Source organism: Opisthorchis viverrini, assembly GCF_000715545.1.
Source record: "Opisthorchis viverrini unplaced genomic scaffold opera_v5_1, whole genome shotgun sequence".
Taxonomy (NCBI): domain Eukaryota; kingdom Metazoa; phylum Platyhelminthes; class Trematoda; order Opisthorchiida; family Opisthorchiidae; genus Opisthorchis; species Opisthorchis viverrini.
The window spans coordinates 147,919-167,110 of record NW_008751657.1 but is presented as its reverse complement, the minus strand read 5'-3'; the positions used below and the strand labels follow the sequence as shown (position 1 = coordinate 167,110).

General features: G+C 44.5%; 1 protein-coding gene across 1 annotated transcript; it reads left to right on the top strand.

Moving 5' to 3' along the window:
- Positions 1-7,350: 7,350 nt before the first annotated feature.
- Positions 7,351-12,060, top strand: T265_00002 (hypothetical protein; the record flags this gene model as incomplete). Its single annotated transcript, XM_009163659.1, has 4 exons — positions 7,351-7,441; positions 7,487-7,753; positions 10,519-10,712; positions 11,866-12,060. The coding sequence occupies 4 exons, from the start codon at positions 7,351-7,353 to the stop codon at positions 12,058-12,060; spliced, it is 747 nt and encodes a 248-aa protein (XP_009161923.1).
- Positions 12,061-19,192: the final 7,132 nt, after the last annotated feature.

Sequence of the window (19,192 nt, the reverse complement as noted above, 5' to 3'; positions counted from 1 at the left end):
TAGAGTAGAATGAGACGAGCTTATTAAGTGTGAGTTTTAAAGTACTGAAAAATGAGGGCTATGATAGTGAATTCCCGAAGTTTATTCCGCACAGAAAAAAGTATCGCCTCGACCAGCCCATGAACTGTTGGTGGATGAGTTTCCGGAATGGCCAGGCAGGTAAGTATCGTGACAGCAGGGAGCGAAAAATGGAACTTTCAAATGAATTTGGAAGTCTAAGTGTATACGGGAAGCGATACTCAAGTTGGAAGAGATTCAGACGAGACAATCATTCGGTACGCTGGAGGCGATGAAGCGTGACTCTTTTCGCGACCTTCCGCTGAATATTGATGAGTCACAGTTAAGGTGGGCGACCCATAGAATGCTAATTCTCTAGAAGAGTGGAGACAAACGATGAGTAGATAGTAATAGATCTGATTTCATCACTTGAGGGCAAGATATGGTGCATATGAACACTTATGATAACTCTCTTGGACGAATGAAGATCCACTGGTAAGGGAGGTTTATGGCCACACAGATATCGGGATCCTAATACTGCTTTAGATCTCAGGTTTAGATGGTGCATGTAATAACGGAATTCAGTGGTTTTGGAGAAAGCCCAGCAGACGGTTTTTCTGGGAATTAAGAGGAACCTATTATCCTGTGACCACTGGAAACAGGTGTTGATCGCTTTTTCGAGAGTTAGCTGGTCGTTTGGCTACATTATAAGGTCATTAGCAAGTAGGAGAACCTAGGCACTTGGCAGGAGAACTGATGGAAATACAGCAGGACCAACAACTGATTTATCCGTAGTTTGGAATTCTTGAGAGATCCACCTACTCTTACCAGTAGCAATCAGGGATAAAAAAAACTCTGGCGATAGGAGACAGAACTGCCGATACAGGGGCTTTTCTAGCGTCTCGCAACGAGATTGTGTGGTGCGGAATCACAAAAGAAGGTGCAATAAGTTTTGTATTTAAATTCGGTAGCGTTGGTAATGCCAGAAAAACACGGGGTTTTCTCAAGATAATATCATGCTGGGCTTGGTGAAACAGTTGACATGACATCAGAGAATCTTGTAGGTATTTGTTGACCTTCTTTACATTGCACCAACATAATCAATATTAGCGGCAACACCAGGTGAAAACACTAGCGGTACGTAAGACCATGTAAATTTATTTGAATGAAGCCTTATAATGGAAAGAAGGTAGAAATGGAACAGGCAGGGGGACCTAGGGCCGACCTACCACAAACGTCCGAGGTGCCTACAACTCCAACACTCAATCAGGCTATCTGGATAGAATCTAACAGCCTGAATGCCTCTGACATCGGCTAGCCTCCTCATCATTCAGGGTCGTCAGCCAAGCACTGAGTCATATGGACTTCATTCCGGAAGGCGAACACCACCCAAAATTTTCATAACATCATTCTCTTTGGCCATGTGAAGCTCTGTCCTCCTCTAGGTTCCTATCACTCCTGATTGGTCACGGAAGACAACATTCGTCTCCTTAGGTGGTAACCTGGCATGCATAACACATGACTCAGCCACCTCAGCTTTCACTTCTGAGTGCGTTCTTTGAGTTAAGTACCGTCTGTCTCATAGTCATTGTGAATTTGTTGGTTCCAGACGACTCCAGCCATAGTTCCGAGACATCGGTGGTCAAAGAATTGAAGATGTTTCAGATCCTCCACCCGAAGTGACAACGTCTCGCAGCTATGCAACAGTACTGTAGTCATATGTGCATCCTTTGAGGCTCAGCAATATGCCTTTTTAACTTCACAGTTGGTGAAATTGGCGAAAGTAATTAGCGTCTTTGATACTTGTGCATTCAGTTCGTCTGTCTCACTACCGTCACAGCTAATGAAACTTCTGAGGAATGTATAGCGTTCCACGACTTCCGTTGTGACTGCTTGAATTCCTAGATATATGTTCAGTTACTGTGCATGACTTTGGACCTTGTGCACTCAAAGCACATGTCGAAGGACTAAATGGTTTTTGTCAGCCTTTCTAGCAGTGTTTGCACTTCCCGCTCCTGTAAAACAAGAGCACTGTTGTTGGCATAATCCAGGCGGACGATAGTTTCCATCGGAGATATGTGAGCACCGGGGTTTTGGAGACTGCACTGTTCACCGGATTACTTCATTGACGAAATTACACAACAGCAGGGTTTTGACGCCCTTGTCGGCACCACTGCTTGTAAAAAAAAGACGTTGCAAAGCATGCCGGCAAACCTACTTCATTTATCTTGCCGTTTGTGGGTATTCGAGAGTATATATGCTACTGAGTGGTTGTAATAGGCTGACTCCAGATATCTTCCTTCTGTCTTTTTTCCACCGTAGGGTAAAATCTTCGTAGCTGCACGGCCATGAAGCAGCTGTGTGAATGCTAATGTTGGTTTCCTCAGCAATGATTAGTGATACTGGCGCTTCACACAACCGCATTTTGTTGCTTCAGCTACAATAAGAGAGCAAAACCACCCATTTATCGGATAAATCATGCCATCAGAAGAGCTCGTTTGGTGGATTATCCGCTCCTGACTCCGGGAACTCATCACATTAAAGTGGAACTTACCTCTAGGATATAGAGACTTGGCCACCAAACATATCTGTCTAACCAAACCTCACAACTCACTACTTCTAGCCAGAAATGAGGTTCGAAGCCACTTCGAAACTATGGGGGCTGAACAAGTCCTGGTACCTATTCCTCGTTCTATTTAATGGCAACGGTGGCCGGAGTTCAAGTGGAGGTTTTTAAACCATTCACCACAGTTGTCCTGCCACTCCAACCGCACAGTAGACGACTCCTGACCGATAGGGCCAACCATGCATCTCTTATGTCAATTTACACACAACGCGTGTGACTTTGCTAGATTGGAAATGTCCTGAGTAGTCGAATCCGGGTTGGGTGAGCGAAACTTATACCCTATGACTTATCTGGGCCAGGCCTCTTATTAATCCTGTATCCCATAGCGAACTTCCGTGATGTGTCCTATGGTAATGTTTACTCTGAAGAACAGCGTGTTCGTCAGATGGCATTGATTGCCTGTAGGGGAACGTAAACGGTAATTCGACACAAACTGAAAGTTGTGACCATCTGACTTAAAATATCGAGCTCTCTTCGCTTGGTAACAACAATCTTTGAAGTTATCCTTCATGTTGGGAGGCATTCCGAAGGAAGGTTGTGCGTGATTTGAGATTGATACTCCGAACTAATTGAAATAAAGGGCGTGGAATCCTGCGCTATGTATAATTATGCAAACATTATAAATAGGCTTTAAGAAGTGGGTTGCCAAGACGATCTACCCTTCATTCGTGGCTTTTCGCCAGTCTAGGCTTGGGCAGCCTGGCAGTATATCAGCCTTCGTGCTTCCTTCGGGTGGGATGTCAGCTAGGCACCGAAAGGATAATACAGCTGAACAATTATTATTTATTATCATGGCTTTTCCGTCCTATTCTGGACCATTCAACGCCAGAAACCTTTTCCTGCTTCACCACCGAGCTTAGAAATATTAGTCACTACGAGACAACCTTATCGTGGTGCGACTAGAAATCGGGTTATCAATCGACTAATGGTGGATGCCCACGTAGTGTCTACAGATCACCTCCTACTAGGTTGACCAATCTATCATCACATATAGTGGTTGTATTGCTGTAGATGATGGCCACTGAATGGAGGTTCGAGAAAAACGCGGTCTCTCGGCTCCCTAGGTCAGGTGGTAGAATGTCTGGCAGTCTTATTCCTTAACAGTTCAACTACTGTGGTGCCCTTGCGGTCAGGCTTTTAAGCCCAGAACTTTGGCTGAGAGCCGCAGTTATTCTTCTGCCAGGTTTGGATGATCTGGCAAAAACTCACTCCACGCACACAACGATCGTCGTTCGCGTGAGGACATTGGCCACGTGCGTCAGATTGCATAAGCTAAAGCGCACAACTGCTGACGTTTTCCATCTTCAGTTTTGTTCCACTCCTATCATGCTTGGCATGATACTCACTTTTCTATTATCCCGCAATGTAGATATGTCGGCCAGACGCCCAAGAAAATGACCAGCTACACACCACCATGTAAATCCGTTGCTTCGCACCCACTTGTCAGACTCCTATCTGTTCTCACCGCAGCCTTTCACTTACCAAGTCAGCAAGCTGTTCTTGAACTGCGGTCCCCTATCTGCACGCTGAAATTTCTGCCGTTAGGACAGTATATGAACTCTTCGTGGTTAGTAAGAGGGCGATAATTTCTCGATAAGGGTCTTCCATGGTATCAGTGCTAAAGTTTACTGATACATTGAGAGAAACTATAAACAAACGGGTTAGTATTTCGGCCGGTGCGAGTCCTTATGAAGGTGAGCAGACGAATGGCACAGAGCAGCGATATTTCGAAACGCTATTGGAGCCGACATATCTTTTTGAAGGGCGAATTTGCTGTACAGTAAGATAATACTGTTTTCGTTTTCGGGGGAGAACAAGCTAAAGATACCGCTCCGTTATTCTTACGTTGCCACAAAATCACGTGCGTGATAAAATGTTAATTGTACCTGCTGATGCTAGTATTCGTATGCATGACGACGAGTCCTAGGAGTCGCGAGTGTTTACTAACGCGGTGCAAACATATGATCTTCGCCGTACCATCAAATTGACGGTTGTCCGGACACTGTGGTGGGACACAAATGTTCATATCAACAATAATATTATCATGGTGTTGTACTCCTCGACAGTTATGTCATTGACACTAGTCACTGAACCATCAGCACCGGGACTGTGATCTGGGTTATGCCCTCTGGTGCAGACGAATTGAAGTATTTCGAAGGTCTACACAGGATCAATCGAGGGACGTCTGTCGGTTGGATCTAATGCAGATTGGTCATTTTTCACCACATGCAGCACAGATATATTTCGCGTTTTCTTGTCATTCACGTTATCGTGACATTTCGAACCTGTTTTTGCTCATCCAAGATGTGGGACACAATGGTTTACACAAGCATTGCGACAGTCTACTGAGTGACAGGAACAAGCTCTATGCACTGTTCTGTTTCCTTTATGTTGCTGTCGACAGAGTGAAAACTGCCCAGCACGATTCGCTAGAAGCAACATTCCGTGAACATTTGTGCCCAGTTCTGTCCTGGGATGAAGTCATCTCCAATAGCAGTAATGAAAACATCCTTAACACGAAGCAGTCTTCGTAGAATAGAACAGCTTTTCCAGGGCACGTGGGGTTTGTCTGACTGTTTTTTCTCTCTTTTTATTCTCTTTGTTTTCAGCTCGTACTCAAACTGAATTTGCGTATCATTTCAGCCAACCCTCTTCCATCGATTCGTCGCCAGCAATCGTTCAGACAATGAGCAGTGGTGCCGAAGTAAGCCGCGACATTTGTACTTCTCTTTCTGAGTAGAAATTTGTGACGAAACATAGTTATGTTTTTGATACCACCACTCAGTGTAACCCTATTGCTCCAAATTTTAAGGCTAGCCTAACTAGTTATTGAATTCTTTGACGATTATCCGAAAACGTGGGGAAAATATTTTAAAAATCGTGCGCTGCCTAGCTGCCATGCCAACGGTAGAAAGCACGAGGGCTGGGATACTGGCAGACTGTCCAAGACTAGACAGGAGCTGAAGTTGGATCCGAACCACGGTCCTTCTGGTCTATTGGCTGGTGCCTTTACCACTGATCTATCTCGGGCTCAAAATCCGGTGTTTAGTTCATCTGTTCTTATGCGGGTAACCAATAACCTGATAGCCAGTTCTTAAACGGAACTTTGGAATCATCCAGATTGATGCCTGCCTAGTATGACTTATAAAAAGCAGCAGATTCAAGCGCGTCAGAAGTGCGGCCGTATTTTTGAGGAACAAAACGTCTCTCTTCCGATTAAGCAGGCAAATCAGTCCCTACTCCTTTACTAGATATGGGGAACACTATAGTATCCATTCTATTTCAATACGACCAAGTGTGTGTGACCTAACCAAAAACCCACAGCGGGTGTATGGAGGCCCATTGGGCAGTTGGTAAGTCTTAGGTGTACTTTGACCGTATTGGATAATTCAGCGGTGGTCATTGTCAGCTGTTGGACAACTGGAGTATGTCGTTCTCAGCGCCTGTCTTCCATAGCCATTCCTTTCTCAGGGGAGGTAGACGCTACTGCGCTACGCTTTCGTATGTATGAACATACTCATCGACTGGAAGGAATACCTTGCTTACTTGCGACTTTTGTCGGTGAGAGCAGTACAACCTTACCTCCAGAGCGACTCATATGATGCTTTATTGTGATACGCATGCTCGCCGCTGTTAACCTCACTGCCCATCCCTTTGGCCTTCCATGGTTACACTGATGCTTTATTGTGATACGCATGCTCGCCGCTGTTAACCTCACTGCCCATCCCTTTGGCCTTCCTGGCATGGTTACACCTTGTGCAACGAACTTCGGCCAGTGTAATCCAGGCGATCATTAAAGTACTCTAGCTCGATCATCAAGTCAAGTTGGCACGTCGTGTACACCCAAATTCAAGTTAAACTGTCATCCTCTTGGATTGGAGAAGGGCTACTTAACCGGACACAGCTTTTAAGTTGGTCTCTTTAAGTAACATCTTATTAGTTTGCTCTTTCTAAAAATTTCAAGGGGATTTTACCAGTAACATTCGCGAAATTTCTTAATATTCCATAACAAATTACTCAGAGGACTTAATCAAATGACTGCGTACATAATAAAAGGACTACTCAGCAGGCGTATTTGCTGGTTCTAAATGCTCACAACATGTCCCTTCTTCTTTTGAGCACTCACCTTTACTGTAGATCCTCTTTTCCGGTCAGTAAACCAGTTCGCGTCTTGAGCTGCCCTGTTTAGACCCTAATAAATCCACTCTCGTAAACTCCGTCAAAATGGCCCAGAAGCACTGCTAGCGAACCACAAACCAAAACAAATCTGTTCCTCTGAGTTTTCTTGTGTCGTTTCTTTTTCAAGTAAAAATGCGTGAGAATATTCTACTAGGCCAAACGTGTAACACTAGAGGATACCAACAGGTTTATTGTTTCTCCACCTTAGTGGGCTATCAAATCTAGATGCGTGTCGGCGCATCGTAATCAGCAGCTAAACTTCAGTAGACATTAACAAGCTCCCGGTAACAAAATCCTCGGTTTATAAGCGACGGGGCGCGCTTTCGAAGATTTTTTCCCTAAATCTTTCTAGTGTCAAGATTGCAGTCAATCAACCAAACGAACAACTCAGGAGGTAAACTCACTTGTCCGGTTCGGTCAACCAGTTTGACAAATGCATTATAATGCAGTGTGACGTCGGTGCTAGATCAATAATCCATGGAAGTTAGTTTGACAGGTTTCATGACTCGAGATGACATAGTGGTTAACGCGCGAATTTACTGACCGGAATGTCCATATTTCGGACCCGACCCCTGCATCTCAACTGCTCCTGTCTAGGATTGGGCAATTTGACAGTATCCCAGCCCTCATGCTTCCTTCGTATGGCATGGCAGTTTGGCACCTAACCATTATTTCTTCCAACAGTGAAAAATCTGTCAGCTTTGTGTTGTGCCTTAGGTACCATCATGTTCTTCACCAAGTCCTCCATTCGTCCATCTATATACATAGGAATCGTCAATATGTTTTTCAATAGTTCCCAGCGGCGAAGAGGACATAGTCCGAAAACGTTCTTCACAATAAAGAGGGACTATTTCAACACGTTCGTGCAGCAAATACGGGAAACTTTGTCTACTTCTCACAAAATGGTTCGAGAATTGTGCGACAGGTGCATCCTTGCCACACTCCAAATTAGTGTGATTTAGAAAACTCAGCATCGCACACATTATTTTGTCCTTTGTCGATGGCTGAGTAAACGCTACCAAACGGCTGGAGTTTGTACGTTTACGTTCGTTTACTCAGTGCCTCTCCCAGCTAAGGTTTGAAATGGCGAGTACTGCCAAAAATTTATATGATTGGGTCGAATACATAATCTTGCTAATCCGTGGCTAGTGCTACTTTCAGCAGATTGTTTTTGGCTTTTCGATGGAAATATTAGTGACGTTTTCGTCTGTTCTATTCGATGTCTTAATTATGAGCGTAGCTTATCCCTGGAGGCACTTGATTTGCGAAACAAACGCTGGTCGCTTGTTGGTCATGCTTTGGTCACATGTCGAACGCGTGATCGATTTTAATGTTGAGATCTGTCGCATCGCGCTTGTCCTGAATGGAGTAAGTAAATTTGACGAGGCATCCGAATTCTGAAGACCAGAAAGTTTCTCAATAGTTGACTGATAAACCTCTGAGAGTGGTGTAAGTACCTCAACTGAATTGACAGGTCGGATAATGAGCGTGCTAGAAAAAACGAGGTAGAGACAGAAATATTTCTCCTTCGAAATCCGAATCAATTTTTAGGATCCAGATATGTTTGGTTCTTCTGTCGTAGCTATCCTCTTCAAATCAACTGACTCACTTCCTTGTTTTCAAACCCACTTTCAGGGGTTCCGAAACCCAAATTTTTAATTTCAGCTTTTTATACTAGACTACCAAAATGCACTAGATGTTGGTTTATCTGAAGACGGTGCAACCAATGCTAGCAATCGATCGCACGAGTAGTACGTAATCATAAATACACACTAAAAGATCGATCTGGATGGTGTCAGTCTACTCTAACCAACTGAGCAAAATTGACTCGTCGCTTTCTAACTCTAACGAACACTCTCCCCACCTCCACTCTGTCATCAGGCTGCGTAATTTTGATCGCTAGCTCGGTTGGTATGGCAGGTGTGTTTCGCCATCAAACACAGCTCCAATGCGATAGAGCAGCGGAGATTGTGCGCAGCTGCTGGTATTGCTATTTGCTAAATTATGACATCGATCGAAGTGGCAGACTGATAAAGTGATCGGAGACTTAAAACGACATTGGTATCGTACGAACAACGATTAGAGTCTAACAAAGACAATGTACATGGCAGTAGTTGCCAGTGACGGGTCTGTAACGAGTGATGGGTGAAAACTTACGTGTGATCTAACTGTATGTCAACAGTTGTAATCACAAAAGTTAGGCTAGATATGTTAGCCTCGTGTACTTTCTTGGCCTTTTTGTTACGAAACGAAATCAGCCAGCTTCTGTTGATCCGGTACCAGTCAGTGTCAAGTAGGTTGGCTGAATGTGCGTGTGATAAGTGCAATGCAAACTAAAGACCAGCATAATTTTGTCAGTATAGCTTTTGCTCAGTGAATTCGGACTTATTTCCGGTGTGTAGCAAACATTTGTGTACCATTTCTCCCATGGAACCCTTCTCCACCGCGGTGAACTTCGTTCAGTTTTTTTTCGTATTTTCCTCTTGGTTTGTGAAACTACGTATAGGTAGCAGACCAGCCCTGAATAACGGACGATATCTGTGCGTAATCAGGAACCAGAATGTAACCGTGCACGTGGTTTCGTTTTCTGGTCTAATTAGTAAGCTGGGTTCGGTGGTTTTGACGTCAATGTGTTCGTGCACTTTGCACGCAAAAAACGGGGATGGTATGGGGGCGATATTTAGGTCGAGGAGTATTACTGTATTCGTCCCACGTGATACTCGACATTGGGCACCTGTTAAATTAAGACTGAAAATATTGAAAATAAATTTGCAACATGGCACTCCCACCTGATTGTGTACAAATTGGCTGAATAGCACGACTTACTTAACGAACAATAGGCTACCCGTCACTCATCCTTGACTCCGATTTTCACATTCTAAGGAGTTACTAGAGGGTTCGGTCAATTTCATTTACGTGAAGACAGACATATGCATAATGCTGATAACCTTATTTTGCAATGACAATCGGCTAGTTCCTCCCAAAGTGAAAAAAATTACTGTGAAGTAATTAAGTTGCTTGATGTCACGAATGGATTGACACTCGTCTTTTTTCCTGTGGATGTGCACAGACAGCTCGGCTCAAAGAACTTAGCAGTAACCGTCATACAGAGACCAATGCCGAAGAAGGCTAACCATAGTGATTCGTATTGGTGTTATGTGCCAGTAATGCCACCGCAAAGTATACATTATGGGGTTCATTCATTTACTTGAGTATGACAACGAATACAAACGCTGTGTAGTCCTTAGCCGACGGTGATGCTTGTTGCCGAGACAAAATAAAATTGCTGCTAGCCAACTGTGCTTGTCATGGGTCATTTGGGCCGCCCATTACGTCGCATTACGTCTTACTATTCCGAGCTGACAGTCAAGTTTCATCATTTGAACATGTCGCTGTTATGGGGAACACAGATTCTTCCAGTCCTCTGTTTTTGTTTGCTCAAATTTTCCATACACTATGGCCTGTTCAGATCGACTTACACAAAGCTCGGCGCGACCTATTTGTGGTTTAAAAAATGGTTCACAAGCGTGTATCTAAGCATGTGGTTTAACGAACAAATTCTTAATTCTCTACATATTTCACGCTTGCTTTTCACCTGTGCAAATAAAAGTATGATTTGAAACTGAGATCTTCATCTTTTGCGTGAACTGATCGTGCGTCAGCAAGACTAACAGGAATATCCCTAAGCGCCAGTGATTTGAGTCAATAAATACAAGGGGAGAGTGAAACAAGTACAACAAAGGAAATAATAGTAAATAACTGTTCAGGTGTAGCGCCCTTTGAGTGCCTAGCTGCCATACCACCTGAAGAAAGGATGAGGGCTCAACTACTGCCAGGATACCCAAGCCTGGACAGGAGTTGTCGGGATGTTGGGTTTGGATTCGAACTGAGGATATCATTAAGTCATCGAGTGCGTATCTTGAGCATTTAGCAAAATTAATGGCAAATTGATCGACCAGCCGCCTACTGAATCCTACTTAACACCTGTCGTTTCATCCTAGACGAGCTGTCCGTGCTTACTGAAGTTGTAGCAACATTTTGGCTCTAGCGTTGTTGCTCGGCATCCTGAAGCTTCGTAACTCTGTCTAGCCTGTTGCACTCACGGTGGAAAATTGTTTAGTTACTCCAAGCGAATTGTCCAAAAGTAGCGTAAAGGATAAATGGGTACTACGGATCTTCTCGTTTAACGTTTTAGCGATCACACTCAGTCAGTCCAATACGTACGGCAGCAAAAAACACTTGTGCAATTGACCCACACCTGAGGGGGTCTGAGAGGTTAAGACAGTCAAACGCTGAATAGTATCCTCATCATATCTGAAACCGTGAAGACGATGTTAATTAATGAATCTTCCCACCCAATGCTTTGGCCGCTGGATAGATGAGCTCACACCAAATCTATTGGCTTCTAACCGCGATAATAATGGTTATCCCGAACGATTGGGAAACAATTACTAAGTTGGAATGTTCATTTATTCCGAATCCCACTAAATACATCCTGTGTCTAGCTTACTTTCCCGGTGAATATCGAAGTGCCAGCTAAGGAGATAAGATCAAAAACAATTCGATTCCATAGTAACATATTTTGCCGTAATAGGAGCATGACCATTTGGAGTGACCGGGTTATTATACTGGACGTATAGAAGCGGTTTGAACAGAATGGAAACTTGGTATCGCTTACGTTGGGAAATGCAACGACATTGTTTTGGCTTACTGACTTAACCGGACTGACTCCGTAATTTGGGGACCATTTAACTGGATGACAGCTCATCTAGCCATTTGGAGCTAGATGCTATCTACTGGTGTAGGCATAAACTTTAGTTCACAGGCATCCCAGAGCGTAATGCACAAATGTCTAGTGTTATGTGTCGCTTTGGGTTGTGTTATCTGGCTTCCTTCCTAACTTCTCTCGAATAGTCCCAAGCTTTTTTCAGCCAGATCACCTTAGAGTACTTCGACCGGTTATTTCTCTTTCCACAGAGATGCATCGTCAGCTTCGCCTATTTCTAGTAGGTGTTCCATCAGGGATGGCAGTCTTGGACGCAGCTTCGCCAATTTTTTAACAGTTTAGGGTGGACGTCGAGCACCGTCTCGACACTCCTGATTTCGCGTGTCCACAGTGGCTGTGTAAAGCCGGCTGTCGGGACGTATTCACTAGCTTATTTCAAGTTGCAGCTAATCCATTGATATCATCATCTTTGGATCTTTCTGAACTCAAACTTCTGACTCCTGTATTCATATCGTCCGATAGCACAAAATAGTAGTTATCGGCGCTTCTCGAAAGAGGCAGTGAAGTTAAGCACACACTTAGTAGGTATGCAGTCGAGAGCAATAAACATACAATATTTCTTCACGTATAAGCTCGCTTTACGAGTTCCTACTGATCTCACTACAGCCTGCTACTGATCGGCCTCCGATCCGGGAGGGCGAATTCATTACGTTTACTTAGAGCTGTTTCAGCACCAGCGTAATCTACTGATGTGACAGTTTAACAGTCGGAGTAGCGTTACTCTAGTCAGTGCTTGACTAGTTGTCGACGAAAAACTCAAACGAGCCATGAGGATGGGTGTGAGACATAGAAAGTATCCATGTTGGGCCCTGCTGTCCAATCTTTCTCAGCCTCCGAGCATTGTGCGATTCTAGCGTAAGGAGATCGCGGGTTTCAGCAACGCGGAAGAAGGTCGGAAGGCACGAGTATTGGTAACCGGATGTGCACAGCTTACCCGGTGACGACGAAAGTAAAATGTGGTTCAATAGGTACTTCTAATCTCTTCGAAGTTCGCGAGAGCGAGCGTTGTCTCATTTGGGTTGTACTGTCATTTGTGAAAGGATATGTCACCTCCCCGCTGTCCAGATGATCGTTGGCTTGCAATGCCCAGCCTCAGAACCTTTGGTCGAGAACCTGTTCAGCGAAATAGTGTGAGGCCATTCAGAAGTCTGTGATCCGGTGACGGTGACGCAACATTCGAATGGATGTCTAGTACGCTCCTTTGAGAGCCATCTCGTCCCATCCTCCTACGACTACGAGCCCATGGCCACGGAGCAAGAGCAATTCACATTTCATTCGTTGTTAGTTTGAAATCACGATTGAATCAACTCCTATAGACAAACAACCAATGATCTATCGATCCGGATACCCGCTTTTGCGGCTCATCATGGTGAAAACGTCGCCGTACGTATTTCGTCTGCAGAATATACGTATTGTAACATCCAGAGGAAATTATAGTAGTCGTTCCAGAACCATTTCCCAGCACGTCCTCTTGGCTACATCTAGGAATTGGCAGGTTATTATTAGCCTTTTTTGAAAATCCCTAAATAGTGATAATATTGATGGACCTTCCTTTGATGGTTGCCACGACATGTTACGTCACGAAGAGATTGAACCTTACCGTGGTGGGACGGTTTGCGCACCTCAGCGACCCATTGAGCTATACTGGGGGTGTCCTCGCGACACTCACAGAGCCTCATACCAGGTTGGTCAATCACTATGGGTCTGACGAGCACATTCTCCTGGTTCTCCAGGTTGGGGGTTGGAACATGTGGAACTTGTTCCGTCGAAATGGTAATGCATTTGCCTTTCCCGCCAAACACCACTGCCTTACGGTTAGACTTTCGAGCCAGATTTTGGTTGAGGACCCTAGTCGTCCTGCTGTTTAGGTGCGGGTGCCTTGACAGTATCCCAGCTCACCGTGATACCTACGAAATGTTACGGCGATTGGCTGAATGCACTTTTCAGTGTTTGACATTGCCTGGCTTAGAGACAACTTCTGTGGCTTCGTTTAGTAAAACGTGTTCATCACTTGAACACGTGCAAACAGCGTGCAATCATGAAGTAACCGGTCAGTTCCTGTTTCCCTACTTTGCTCCCGGCCCGTGTTACTGAGAAACTTAGTGTAACACAAATGAACTACTCTCGCTGGAGGGAAAGCGATCAAGTGAAAATTATTCATCTGTCCGAATATTTGGAGCGGGAAAAATTTATTTTCCACTTGATAGCGATTAAAGTCCGACCTCTGGTGCCCTGTAGGTTACCTCGTAATCCTATTGCCCCCTTTCACGTGCTGTGAAAGGTATCATCGAAGAAATATTTCGCTTCCATGGACAGTTACATCAAACCCGAATTGCCCAGGCACGGTATCCTCTCTGGGCATATCAGGTTTGTTCAAATCTGTTTATCTCCAGTGCGCCGTTCAATTTTTTTGGGAAAGTATTCTTGTAGTGATAAATGCTTTACATGGTCACAGTAAACACGGATGATTTTGCTGAGAAAACGGTGATCTCTTTCCCCCGATCAACAATGTTGCTAGGGTTCCAGTGGATGGATGCATTAGTCGTAAGGAAGTTGTTCCATTGGAGCAATAAAACCGCAGTATCCGTTCTCATTTGTTGTGATTTACAGCGACAAATCCACTGTGCCAAGCTTATCCCTATCCAACCAGTCGGATAGCAATCAAACGAATATCACGTAATTCTAGGCCCCAAGTTCGCGTAAGAAGCTCTACTTTAGGTCATTCATTATTCACTGAATTCGCTGGAAATGTTGGTTTCGTGTCCAGTGTTCAGACAATTTTTTAGGAACTTCTCTATAGAGGCCATCCTCATTTTAAGGTATAGTTGCCACACCATCAATAGGAAACATTAAGGTCGGGATGCTAGCAAACTGACGAAGCTTAGGGGTGAAACGCAAGCTTGCCATGAATACAGGCATTAGAATGCAAACATCAACTGTCTGTAAAATATTCTCCGGTTTCTCTGTAGATGGCAAACTGGGTGATGACTGACAACAAACGTCTTGAGTTAACCAGTACCGCAGATTCTCCCCCAGATGCGTTCTCTCTCGGGTTATGATCAGTGCTCATCAACTTCGTGAAATCCGAATCCCCGAGGGGGGATGACACCAAATCTACGCAATTAATCGCTTATCTTAACCCTGAAGAGAATTAGGTGCATACGCCGTAACACATCCCAACCTAACTTACGGCAAAGGTGTATGATGGCTTCGGGGGAAGAAACACTTGCCTGATTTTACTGACAAAGCTCACACAGTTCTTTCCCCGCCCATTTCCGTTTACCTCTTCAGAAAATACGCTTTCAGTGCAGCATATTTGGCCTCGCTATCTACTTTGAAGCCTGATTAGATTTCGAATTCTTTGTATAATTTTATCGCAAAGTGCTTCGTGATTCCCTATTAGAGTGGATCTGCAGGAGGAACCGAAGCAGACCTGTTCTAGTTGCAGTGATGCAGTTACTAGGTGGCGTTGTTGCGTTCAGCATAATTGGTTTCCCCCCCCCCCCCTATTGCCTTGATCTCGCAGTTTTGATATCGTAGCACGTCCCTCGACCGTGTTATTTTGCTTGCTTTATGCATAATATTAATTCCTATGAATGTTACTCTTTGTTGTTCTTTTCCAGCCTCCTGTACAGCCAAAAAAGGTCATCACTATTTACCGAACTCCTCCAAAAAACCTTTCATCAGAACCTGTCTATGGTGAGCTCTACTGGATGCTGTTATTATTTCACCAACTTCCAGTTGTCGTTTCAGAAGGGCTTGGTAAACAGTTGGTAGTTTTTGCCAGTTCTTCTGAAACGATGACTTCTCAATCGATTCCAAACTCTCTCCAGTTCATTGAGAACTTTCAGTTGTGTTTATAAATCATCAGTGTAAACACTATAAACCTCGGTACAGCTGTTCTCAAGTCGCATTTATATCACTATCGGACACAATCACTGATGGATTATTTTACCATGTAAACCAAAAGGTAAAAAACTGTGCTACTGATTGTAGATTGTTCATGTAGTAAACGTAACGTCTCCTGGTAGGTTCGGTGTATTGTGTGCGACAAAATGTCCAGTGCGATATGAATAATCTTTGGGTGTCCCGATCATGAAGCTGTTCCTTCTGAGGCAAGCTGGCTAGGGCGGCCCGAACGTGGATTACTGCCTAGTGCACCGTGAGGGCCCCCAACCCCTTTTCGTTTTCCCATACTTTTGATATTAGCCAATTATCGGCTGGTAATAAAGCCCTCTGGTGCTGCTTCGTAGTGTGATAGCAAGCATCGCACACTCGTGGGTGGCTGCACCAAAGTAGCCCATACGTGTTCAGTCAGTCTTGTAGTACCTCAGGCTTCCCGCGGCCACATTGGTTATTGATTTTTCATCCCTATGATGTCGGTTTCTGTGCTCAAGAAAGTCATGGTTCGTTGAATGGGTCATCGCTATCGCAGCGATATGTATATTCCTAAGAATTTTGGTTCATACGCTTTAATGTCAGAGGTTCTATCTGTTGTTCAACTGTGTGCACCCTGGGCGTCCTGGTGTAAAGTGAACTGACAACCGAATAGCGTACGGCCGACAACTGATCTGCTAGTCATTGGCTGCTGTCTCTTCGCTACTAGCCTCATAGAACCATCCAATTGGATCCTATTCAGAGAGGAACAATATATGAGCGCTTCTTCGCCTTTGCGATGCCCCGTCTCATCTTCGCTATCCGTCATGCACGTCGTCCTCTATGGCTGCCTTGTTGATTTGTAAAGTAAACAGCAGATAAACGAAATACACTCATTTGCAAGCCAATTTTGTTTTGTGGGAGACTTACCTGGTACCCAGCTGAATCGCTCGTTTATGATGTTTTCAAGCAACTGGTGCACCAGGTCGCCTCATTTTTCAGTTGGCACGAGAAATTCAGCTGGATTCCGGGCGAGTCACCTACAAACCAAATTGGTTTGCAAATGAATGTATTTCGCTAAGTTCGTGCAATTCGGATTCAAGTAGAACATAAGATTGACGGAAATTCCGGGACTGTTTCTATCTGATGAGTCCACAGAAGGGAGAAACCGGTTGTGGACTGTCCAAGAGTTTTCAGCAACCCAATGAGTAGTGTATTATGTTTAAACGGCAGATAGCTTAGAAACTACAACACCGAGACCGGAATTGGTATTTTTAGCCACACAGGAACCCGCAATTCGGCCTTATGCTGTTTTATGGTGCTATCGAGGCACTGGACCCCTTCCGTCCTAATACATCTGTTTCAAACCGATTTGATGGCACAACTTTTGAGGATCATTCTCATTCGTTCAGCTGTAGCACCCTTTCGGTGCCTAGCTGCCATGCCACACGAATGAGGCACGAGGGCTGGGATACTGTCAGGTCGCCCAAGCCTAGACAGGGGAAGTCGAGAGGCAGAGGTCGATTTCGAACCACGGACCCTCCAGTCAGTAAATTCGCGCTCTAACCACTTGGTCCATCTCGCCCCCATTCCGATTGTTCTCCCCCCATTCAGAAAGTAGACTTTCACAGCACGGATTTCTGACGCGTTTCCACTCGTCCTTCAGCGTACGAAATGGATTCGTCTGGCTACTGTATTGTTGTCACTCCGCTTTTCAAGTTGATAGGAGGAACACAATGCTTTTAAATCGAATATTTTTTCCGTGATTGACGAGATGCTAGTCCGTTCTGCTGTTTGTTTTCGGCCTCTGGATGAACGTGACAGCTCACTGCAACTTATCAGACAGGTTGTTGGAGTTATTCTAAGCTTCACTTCCTGGGTAGACCTGGACTCGTTTTAGTTGTCTAACGCCTTAGTGACCACTTGGTTGATTTAGCGTCAGTCGATACGATTTCGTCTGTGGATGATGCAGCTGCTTATACGCCTTTATGCCAAGTCGAACTCGTGTTCATCAGTGGCTTTGTTGATCTCTTATTTCTTTGCTCAATCACGACTCATGACGGACCAAGGACCACGTGACGGCGATGATCTTTAGTTCATTTTCGACGCACGTTTATGCGCCCGTTAGTCCTCCCTGACACTTTATGTGCACCGTCCTGACGACAAAATTGGAAATTTGGTTTCTCTGTTCTAAGCAAACAGGCAAGATCTTTCCTTATCGAGTAACTGTACATTGGTGCCATAATTCAGTTGGTAGCATTCTTCATTGTCTGCATTTTAGACATGGGTAATTTGCACACCATTTCATCGCTATCCTTTTTATGAATGGGGCTGCCATAGATACGAATTCAAAAGTCGTTTGTCGTAACTGACCCTGTTAGACCACCGTCCTTCATCTCGCCTCGATCAGCGAAGTGGCTTCTGCGAGAGATGCATCCACATATAGGCGTATGTGACCTGTTCAGGTTTAGCTTATCATAATGACAAGTGGATCATCTATATCATCCCAGATCCATCATGCTATTTCCTAAAGATGCTTGAGAGTGGTGAAGTTTTGATACATCATAAAGGTCAGAGTCAGCAACATGATTGTTAACACTGATGCTTGACTGCCGTAATACGGGAAAGAATGTTGGTAGCCCAGATTGTTCTGCTGGTAATAAAATTGCTTGTTTAGGTTGATAATTTTGTTCTAAACACCCAATCATCATCCAGTCGGTTTGAACTCAACCGTAGGTTGCCGTGTGGGCACGATTTACTCGGTTTCATACGCTTCAACCCAGATTCGGAGGCTCAAATTCTGCGTAGTCACGTGGTGAAATTGATCGATATGGTTATAATCTGTGTTTAATTGCAGATAGATCAGAAAACATTGTCTCGTATCCTGTTTAATCCCGAAATGCCAGTTAGGCCGCTTTGTTTGTCCAGTCGCTGTGAGTGATGTTTACATTGATGTTCAAAGGCATTCTCAATCGTGTGCGACATCCACCATCGAGCTAGTTTCTTCCGGTGGCCGAAGTGATTGTTCATTTAGGTCAGTTGGACCGTGGCAAGTTGGTTATTCCTGTCTTAAGTGAATAAGGGAAAAGCTTCGCCACCCGGGATGAGCAGCAAAGGTACAACGACCGAATTTGCCCTCCCAAAAGCACCGACGCCTCCGAGTATGGTTCTGATAAAGCCGGGGATTCAACGCAAAAACGCTATGAGAAGGCGGAAACGAGCTTTCCGAGCACCACATCTAACGAGCTGAAGAGGTCCTTCAGTTTGAATTTAGACGTCAGACCTGTCTGACAAATACTTTGAGAGGAAAGCAGAGTCAAGCGGGCGGAAGATCACATCTGGAATCACTAGTGTATTGAGTGTATTGTGTAGTGAGAAATATTCTTGACGGTCCTTTTGGGTTGGCCTGGTATTAGCATGAGTCCAGAAAAAGGCGATTCCACATTGGCCTGAACTATAGTGATGCTTCACCGTGGTTTGGAAAATTTCCACGTGACAGGAAAGCCAGTTTGACCATAGTAGGCGGGTAAATAATGACAGACTCCTGCATTTTATCGCTCAGCGTTCACTTTTCACTGTTCCGCAAATGGCGAGCCAGAAAAATGATTTATCAATGTAATCTTGCCTCAGTTCATACTATCAGTTAACGAAATCTAGGTATCTCTGTTAGATCGCTTGATTACTAGAGTGGCCATCATCATCGACAGCATGATATCAGTGTTCAACAC